We start from the raw sequence: 9,217 nt of genomic DNA on the forward strand, positions 1-9,217 counted from the left end.
TGCAAACACAGTAGATGTTGATTTAAATCATTTAATGTATAAAAGGATGACGTTAATTCAGTGCTAAAAATAGCCCCTTCATACTTGGCTGGCATAACAGTATGCAACATGGAATTGATAAAAGAAGTACCTTTCATAATCAATATGTGGTTATCCAATAATATTGCATTTATTAGCATTTATACTTGTTAGTTGGACATCCTGAAAAGGAAAACTTAAATTCCAATGTTTTCTGTCATTTTATCTTAAGGCTCTACTTTTCCTTTCTATAACCAAGCAAAGACAACTAGTCTTACTTGCTTTCTATACAATTTCCATTACAATGAGGCTTCTGTTATACTTGCTGAACTCAATTATTGTTTTGTCCATGGAATCATATATAGGAGAAACTGATAAACTAGCATTACAAGACTTCAAAAGCAGAATAACTGAAGATCCACACCAAATCATGACTTCTTGGAATCATTCTTTTCATTACTGCAACTGGACAGGTATAACATGTAATCCTTCCAATGGTAGAGTTACATTTCTTCATTTGAGTTCGCGACAACTCGTTGGCACCATACCGCCTTCCATTGGCAATCTCAGTTCCCTTACAGGTATTCATCTCGGAAACAATAGCTTCCATGGTGAAATTCCTCAATCAATCGGTCGCTTACTGCAGCTGCAACATCTCAATCTCAGTCACAATTATTTTAGTGGAACAATTCCTACCAATTTAACTTACTGCAAGGAACTTTTAGAACTTCATCTACAATTTAATGATATGGTTGGGAAAATTGTGGATGAACTCAGTTCACTGTCAAAGCTGTATTTGTTAAAACTGAAAATGAACTCTTTCACAGGAGGCATCCCACATTGGATAGGAAACTTTTCATCTTTAGAATTCTTCGACATTTCAGATAATAGTCTACAAGGACCAATACCTCAGGATCTTGGCCATCTAACGAATTTGTTAGTATTTCATGTGAACTCAAATAAATTATCCGGTACAATCCCTTCGTCGATTTTCAATATTTCTTCCATCTACTATTTCTCTGTTACTCAAAATCAAGTGCATGGGCAAATTCCAGCAGATGTAGGCCTCACTCTTCCTAACCTTGCAGTATTTGCTGGCGCTGTCAACAGCTTCACCGGACCTATTCCTGTTTCATTGGCAAATGCTTCTGAACTTAACGTGATTGAGCTTTCCCAAAATAACCTTATTGGGGATGTGCCAACTAGTTTTGGAAAATTGAAAACTTTGGTTAGGCTCAACTTTGAGCAGAATAGACTAGGTAGGAGGGAAAGTTATGAGGGTTTGAAATTTCTTGATTCCCTAAGCAATTGTACATATCTGAGTGTACTGAGTTTTGCAACCAATTACTTTAGTGGAGAATTGCCTCACTCAATCACTAATCTTTCATCGTTACTTGAGATATTCTCTCTAGGTAACAATAGGATTCATGGTACTCTTCCTGCTGATCTAAGCAATCTTATTAGTTTGACCTATCTTGGAATGGACGGAAACCTTCTAAATGGCAGTGTTCCTGAAGCTATAGGTAAACTTAAATATCTGCAAGGTCTCGATTTGAATGGTAATGCGTTTTCAGGGAAGATACCACTCACTATTGGTAACTTGACACGGTTAACAAGTCTAAACATGCAAGAAAATAGACTAGAAAGAAGCATACCTCCAGAGCTGGGGAAGTGTAAGTCTTTGACGGCGCTAAACCTTAGCAGGAATAATCTTGTTGGATCCATACCGAAAGAGGTTGCATGGCTATCTTCCCTTTCAATTTCTTTGTCATTGTCAAGTAACTCTTTAACTGGATCCTTGCCAAAAGAACTTGGTCAGTTGATAAATCTTGAGGAATTGGATGTTTCACAAAATAAATTATCAGGTGAGATTCCAAGCACTCTCAGCAATTGCCTCCGCTTAGAGCGTGTAAATATTAGAAATAATCTCTTTCAAGGAACTATTCCTCAATCCTTTACAAATTTAAAAGGATTAGGTGAGGTAGATTTTTCACAGAATAACTTGTCAGGGAAAATACCAGAGTTTCTCGGAAAGCTTCCTTACCTCAGAAAACTCAACTTATCATTCAATGAACTTGATGGTGAGGTGCCAACTGAAGGGATATTTGCAAATACAAGCGCAATCTTGATCAATGGAAACAGTAATCTTTGTGGAGGTGTTCCCAAGTTAAATTTGCCTAAATGCTCAAAAGCTACCAAGCACCTTGATTCAAGAGCTCCGGTAGCTATTATTGTTCCTGTTATATTAACAGTTTTAGTGCTGTGTTCCTGTGCTGCTTATTACAAGCTCAGAAAATCAAGAAAAGCGCACGCTTGGGATGATGAGGAATTATCAAAGATACCAAGAACTACATATCGAGAAATACATAGAGCAACAGGTGGCTTCTCTGAGGATAACTTGGTAGGTGCAGGAAGTTTTGGTTCAGTATACAAAGCGCATTTTGATGGTGACAATACAATAATGGCAGTGAAAGTGTTAAACTTACAACGAAGAGGGGCTTTGAGGAGCTTCCTGGATGAATGCAAAGCCTTGAGAAATATAAGACATCGTAATCTTCTCAGAATTAAAACTGCTTGTTCGAGCATTGATCACGAGGGTAATGACTTCAAATGCTTAGTTTTTGAGTTCATGGCTAACGGAAACCTACATGATTGGTTGCATCAAGAAAATGATGACCAGCAACAGCAAAGAAGGAAACTAGGCTTTATCCAAAGACTAAACATTGCAATTGATGTTGCTTCTGCACTTGACTATCTCCACAACCACTGCCAAACACCAATAGTTCATTGTGATCTAAAGCCAAGCAACATACTCCTCGATGAAGATATGTCTGCCCATGTTTGTGACTTTGGATTAGCAACTTTTCTCCTTGACACGTCGAGCAATTCATGGAGTCATGAGATTTCTGCAGCACTAAAGGGTTCTATAGGTTACATCCCAACAGGTATGATGTCACTAGTTTACATTTTTTATATATATGTGTGTGTGTGTATATATATGCGCATCGTCCTAAAGAAAGTTGTTTTAGTACCTTGCAGAGTATGGATCAGGTGGTCGAGCGTCCACACTTGGAGATGTTTACAGCTTTGGAATCGTGTTGCTAGAGTTGCTCATATGCAGAAGACCAACTGACACGATGTTTAACGAGAATCTAAATATTCACAAGTATGTTTCAGTGGCTTTGCCTGAACATGTCATGGAAATTGTAGACCCTTTATTGCTCTTGGCAGAAGAAGAACAAAACATCACTCAAGATCAAGCAACAAGAATAGAAGAATGTTTACTCTTGGTTTTTGAAATAGGGCTCACATGTTCTGCAACATTGCCAAGAGATAGAATGCCAATAAATGATGTTTTGAACGAACTTCAAGCAATCAAGAAGTCCTTCCTTTCAAGGAGAAGATGAGTAGGTGACGGACTAATAACTGTTTATCTTTCATGTTTCCTGCATTAAATCTTGTTTTGAATAAGAGAATGTTTCAGTGCGGACTAGTATGCCCAGAATTAGTTTTATTTTTCTTGCAGTGGCTAATCAAAGTGAGCCCCCTTTCTATTAAAGTTCCTCTCATGTTGTCATGTTTGATAGAGTTTACCCTATTAATCTAAAGTCGGCATAGCTAAATCTGTTGACAGATCTAAATTATTCTGACTCAAACAGGCAAGAACAGAACAGTGTTACAACCAAATCTGCTGAATACGGTCAAGTTGGAAGTAGGAAACCCGTAAACTCTGTAGACAAGTAGGATATCAGTACTAATTTTTGGAATGACTAAATGTTATTACCAACTTTATTATACATGAGAAAGCTCAATAAAATTGGGCACTCTCAGCTCTGTATCAACAATACTACAAGCCTGATCTTATTTATCTTGGATTGGTATCTATGCACTGACAACAAGTTTAAAATATGGATAGAGATTGACTTCCGAAAGGCTATTAAGGACTGGGTGAAGAATGAAAAATTTCCGCTAAAGCCCACGGGAAATTTTCCCATCATGAATCAAACCAGATTGAAACATTCAACTGTCGAACATGGGCGGATGTAGTGTTCTACCGACGGGTTCAGTTGAACTCATAACTTATGATGCTGAGTAAAAATTTATGTGTAAATTCATTAAAATACAAAAATATTAGATATGAGCCCATAACTTTAAAAATATAATGGGTTAAATTCTAAAAATCTTAAAAGTTGAACCCATACAATTTAAATTCCGAATCCTCCTGTGTGTGAAATTTTACTGACTTTGCTTCTATAACGGTATTGTTCCTATGAATCCCGAAGAACATAAAGCTGTAAACTGGAAGCATACCCGTTACGTTCTCCAGTAGGTAACGGGAAAAGGGAGACTGTGTATTTCTTTTGGGCTGCAGCTTTATTGTATAGTTGGGTCACCCGGTTAGCTGCCACCAAACCCGTTGGGTAATAGATGACATCAACTTATTTATACATCACTGCGATGAATTCGTATACATATCCAATCATTGAACTTATATTATTGTGTCTTTCCATCCTATTATGATTCAACCAGTTGATCGTGTCTTCAGGCTTTAGCACTACTTCTATTTAAAGCGTTGAGATGGATATACCAGTAGATTTTGTTTTTACCTCTAAAAAATTGTACTACCTTCGTTCCGAACCTATTTCCTTTTTGCTCCGTTCCAAAAAGAACGACCCATTTCTAAATTTGAAAACAATTTTGCTTAAACTTACAACTCTACCATTAATGAGAAGTTTTTATAACCACACAAATACTCTGGGCCCTTTTTTGAATTGTTTAGGACCACAAATTACAAAAAATCATTTTTTCTTAAACTCTGTGCCCCATCAAACAGGTTCACATAAATTGAAACGGATGGAGTAATTTCTTTAAAATGCTAATATGAACTCGCTTCTCCTTTTTCCTTTTTGAGGAATTACGTTACAGAGTTTAACATACATCTTTATAGAATATCTTACATACAACTTGGTAACCTGTCTCAACCGCGATTCTTACCTAGCTTTGCTAATCAACTTAGAGACGAAGATGAGTGCAATGAACAGTGTTACAGTGGACACTTTTGGTCCGACTGTGTGATAAAAGTTTATTCTGATATTGTACATAAATTTAACATAGAATGACAAGGCCGCGAAACAAAGCAGGAAAACGAGAAGAACAAATATGAATTTCTGCTTAAAGAATGTGAAAAATTATAGTGCACAAATAGTATCCACACTTACTGGAATGACCAGCGAACTGCACGTTTCAAATTTGAAAAAAAAAAAAAAATTTATACAAAAAGGAACGCCTAGTATGTGCAACCTACCTAACCTTTAGTATTCCTCAATCAATAATGAGGATGATAAGAGACAACTGTTGGATCCGGATAGACGACGGGCAATTTTTCAATGTACATGAGAAGCCTCTTCATATTTTCCCTTGTTATTGAGGACAAGTCTTTGATCTCACAAATGTTGGTATAGATCCAAAGCTCGCCAGAATCCACCCTTTTGAGACTATCTCGACAGAAAGGACATGACTGAGATCGGGCACGCCTAAAGCAATCGCACAACAATATAACATAGATAAATTATTCAAGTAAAGAAGCTAATATAGAACTCAGAAAATAGAAAAACGATTGTTTCTAGATGCAAAGGTTCTATTATGAGAGCATAACAAGACTTGTCCCATTTTTCTCTCTGAATCCCCTGATAATAAGGCACTAACAGAAGACCTCTCAGAGACCAATCAAGAATAAATTCGCTTCACACTTTTCCTTCGGTTTGGGATGCTTCCACTATTTTCATCTAGATTAGATTAAGACATGTCACTGCCAGAAAATTTAACCTTACCAGAATCACCCCGTTAAGACAAGTAGAATAGAAATCAACAGAACGCTTTGTCTCACCAAGCAAATATTCAAGTAAATGTTTTGCCAATTTTGTTCTATTGCTAATTGCAGGATCCATGATACAGCATTTGCAAAACCCTTCCACACTTGTCCAAAGTACTCCCATAGTCGGTATTATTATTTATTTTTTAAACCAATTTTTTTCCTCTAAATATTTTTACCTTGCTGGACCACAAAAACTTATGGATAATCAAATTTGTGAGCATCCCCGTACATTATATGTGTCAATCATTAAAGGAAGGTGGGTCAAGTAAAAATGTACTCAGTCCACACATTCAACTAAAACAGAAAATATGCAATGATCTGGAAGTTGTCACTACTTCAGTACTCAAAAATTCCTGAAAGTTTAATGTTCTCTTTAGTTCCAGCCTCATAATGCATGACACTAATATGTAGGATGTTAGCTACACGCAAAATCAAAAAGGAAAGTCACAAATATTGTTTAAGAATACCACTTACTAAAAAAAAGACGTTATGCATGAACTAACAGAAAAATGGGAAATTTAACAAAATAACAAAACTTGGCTCACCAGTTTCTATAGCACTTCATGCATAAAGAATGATTGCAGGACGGCAAGACAACCTTCGTATCCATCTCCATGCAGATACCACATTCTTCCTCCCTCTCTATTTCGATTTCAGACAGCTTACCTTTGTTCATCTCATCCCCTCTTCTGTATTTCGTTTCGCAGATCTCTCGCTGTTTCCTATCTTCAATATCAGTAATTCCCCTTTGAAGTTGCAACAATGACGGAAATATCACACCTGTTCGATGACAACTCAATTCAATGAACATCATAACTTTAAAAAAACTAAAGAAACTGGAATTTCCCTACAACGTAAAATGACGCACCATAAAATTGTTTTATACTAGCTTTTCTCTCACGAATATACATGCTAGTCTTACCATCCTCATAAGCCTGCAACAAAACATCATATGCTAACTTTCATTGCCAAACGATGAAAAACAACGCTAGTAATCGCGCAAAAAAGGAAAATTGAAAGATTATGACCTTATAGATAAGGATCCTAAGCAATCCAAGAGCACCAGCAAGGTGACAGTCAGACCACTGAACAAGAAACAGAAAAATATGAGCACAGGGACTGTACGATAGTCTCATCTGAAGGCTAGCACCGTCGTATTCTCTTGGATAATCCGAAGCCCTGTATATATCCCAAGAAAACCAGTCATGACCAAATATCCTAAAGAAATTTTTTGCAACATTCAAGCAAAAAAGGCACAAAATTATTATTTTTCAGATTTCAAAAGAACTAAGCTGTGGGACCCTAATACTAGCAAAGTTTGTTCCAATATTAGGAAAAACAAGGGAATAAGCTCATCAGAAGGAAAACGTACAGAGAACCATTCAATAATTAGGCAAAATAATTCTGAATTTCCAAATTAAGGGTTTTATTGTTTATGATAATCAAATTGGCAGAGAATAAACTGATAGGAAAGGTGGAACAATAAAGGTGAAGAAACAAAATCTCAAATTTACACACAGAAGAAAATACCGAGTTTGAGGTAACTACCTAGAAATTATTCAAATAATTCTACCATCAGTGATAAAGATCCACACTTTTTGTCTACAAGTTCGATTGGAAACAATAATAAATAAAAATAAACTCAAGCATTCAACAATTAAATAAAGGCTAAGAAAGAACAGAGATGAATAAAGTAGACGTACAGAGTATTGGCATGCTGAATATCAGCTTCAAGTGCTTTCAGTGAATCTTTAAAAGACTTCCTCATCACCCTACCAATATTCCCATTCAAAAACAAAAATCTAACACACTTCCAATAAATACCTCAAACAAAAAACAAAAAAAAATCCGAAGAATAATCCCTCAACTACTTAGCTTTTCAGATACAATTCCGAGACTCTGTTTTCAGTGGAGAAACTTAAGGAGCAAAAGCGTGAAGCGTTTGTTTGGCAAAAGAATTCTGGAGAGTATTCGATCGACCCGATGTCAAGGTGGTGGGGGTCCCGGGGAGGTGGGGGTGGTTGGAGGGTGGGGGGAGGGGTTCCCACTCAAAGACTATCGCTTGCACCGCACGCTTCTTCCTCACTTTCAGCTTACTGAAATCTCGTAGGAGTATTAAAGTGTGTGATGTTTTTTGTAGAAGAAGATTAATTCGTATCTTTACTTTGCGAATTTTGCCTTTTTTCTTTTGGGAGAATTAACTAAACCCTACAACTTTTTTCCATCTTAGGAGAGGTCAATAATTATCCCGAACCCACATAATATCAAATCATAATTTAATATTGTATCTAACATTTTATTTGTTTGGACATAAAATTTATGATCTTAAATATATTATAATATTTATATAATTACAAATTTTCTGAACTTATCATTAATTTATTTAGTTATAAAATTTTGTCACATAAAAATAAATCATTGTTTGGTTTCATTTTGAAACAATCCAAAAGTGTAATAGGACCTCACAAATACCGAAAATGTAAATAAAAGATCCGACTCAAGTATAAGGATACTTATGTCTTTTTCCTATATTTTTTCTGATACCCTTTCGGACCTGGTCTATAGTTCTAGCTGAAGCTAGCCGAAATCGAGAGTTTTCTTATCTCACTCGATAAAATACGGGAGATACTGTATACAACAATAACAACAAATACAGTATAATCCCAAATGTAGGGTCTGGGGAGGGTAGTATGTACGCAGACCTTACCCCTAACTGGAGAGGTAAAGAGACTGTTTTCGACCGACTCCCGGCTCAAGAAAAGGTGGCAATAAAGAAAAGGGAAGAAGTAGAAGAAAGAGGAGGAAGAAAGAAATAGGGGGAAAAGGGAGGGGAGAAAAAGTAGCATCAAATAGTAAAATCATGGAGCAACAATTTTTAGTAGCAATTTTCAAACAAACAAAATGGATGTGGTAGCTAAGTACCAGATACACCAACAATCTAAAAGAATGTATCTCTCAACCAACAACAAGAATACTACTGGTACTACTGGTAAACCTAGGAGGAAGTGACAACTACCTGTCAATCCACCACCTTAATCCTCGACCCCCATACCTTCCTATCGCTAGTCATGTCCTCAGTTAGGTAAAGTACCGACATGTCCTGCCTAATCACCTCTTCCCAATATTTCTTTGGCCTATCCTGGGAGAGATATTGTATACATAAATCATGTCCTCGAGAGAGATACTGTATACATAAGTAAATAAGGCTTAAATCATAGCGACGTATTTTAAAGTCGTGATGGCTTTGATCCAAAGCGGATAATATCATTAATGTTTGGGTTGTTACATATATATGGTATCAAAGTACCTCTACATGCAATCTTG

The 9,217-nt window shown here is 36.4% G+C and overlaps 2 protein-coding genes across 2 annotated transcripts; one reads left to right on the forward strand and one right to left on the reverse strand.

The window, feature by feature from the left end:
* The first annotated feature begins 233 nt into the window (after nt 1-233).
* LOC107806025 (uncharacterized) lies at nt 234-3,577 on the forward strand. Its single transcript, XM_016630137.2, has 2 exons — nt 234-2,963; nt 3,058-3,577. The coding sequence occupies exons 1-2, from the start codon at nt 323-325 to the stop codon at nt 3,423-3,425; spliced, it is 3,009 nt and encodes a 1,002-aa protein (XP_016485623.2). The 5' UTR covers nt 234-322; the 3' UTR covers nt 3,426-3,577.
* Nucleotides 3,578-5,160: 1,583 nt separating this feature from the next.
* LOC107806024 (E3 ubiquitin-protein ligase AIRP2-like) lies at nt 5,161-8,083 on the reverse strand. Its single transcript, XM_016630135.2, has 5 exons — nt 7,597-8,083; nt 6,922-7,072; nt 6,762-6,828; nt 6,439-6,673; nt 5,161-5,552 (listed from the first exon to the last, which is right to left on the reverse strand). The coding sequence occupies exons 1-5, from the start codon at nt 7,659-7,661 to the stop codon at nt 5,345-5,347; spliced, it is 726 nt and encodes a 241-aa protein (XP_016485621.1). The 5' UTR covers nt 7,662-8,083; the 3' UTR covers nt 5,161-5,344.
* Between the last annotated feature and the right edge of the window lie 1,134 nt (nt 8,084-9,217).

The sequence above is a fragment of the Nicotiana tabacum genome, chromosome 24 (genome assembly GCF_000715075.1).
Source record: "Nicotiana tabacum cultivar K326 chromosome 24, ASM71507v2, whole genome shotgun sequence".
In the NCBI taxonomy this organism is placed as follows: domain Eukaryota; kingdom Viridiplantae; phylum Streptophyta; class Magnoliopsida; order Solanales; family Solanaceae; genus Nicotiana; species Nicotiana tabacum.

Bases quoted from the DNA above. Each gene is read 5' to 3' on its own strand.
- LOC107806025 (XM_016630137.2), top strand. From the start codon at position 323: ATGAGGCTTCTGTTATACTTGCTGAACTCAATTATTGTTTTGTCCATG. The intron at 2,964-3,057 runs GTATGATGTCAC...AGTACCTTGCAG, and splicing joins TATAGGTTACATCCCAACAG to AGTATGGATCAGGTGGTCGA.
- LOC107806024 (XM_016630135.2), bottom strand. From the start codon at position 7,661: ATGAGGAAGTCTTTTAAAGATTCACTGAAAGCACTTGAAGCTGATATT. The intron at 7,073-7,596 runs GTACGTCTACTT...GGATATATACAG, and splicing joins ATTCAGCATGCCAATACTCT to GGCTTCGGATTATCCAAGAG. The intron at 6,829-6,921 runs GTCATAATCTTT...GTTTTGTTGCAG, and splicing joins TTAGGATCCTTATCTATAAG to GCTTATGAGGATGGTAAGAC.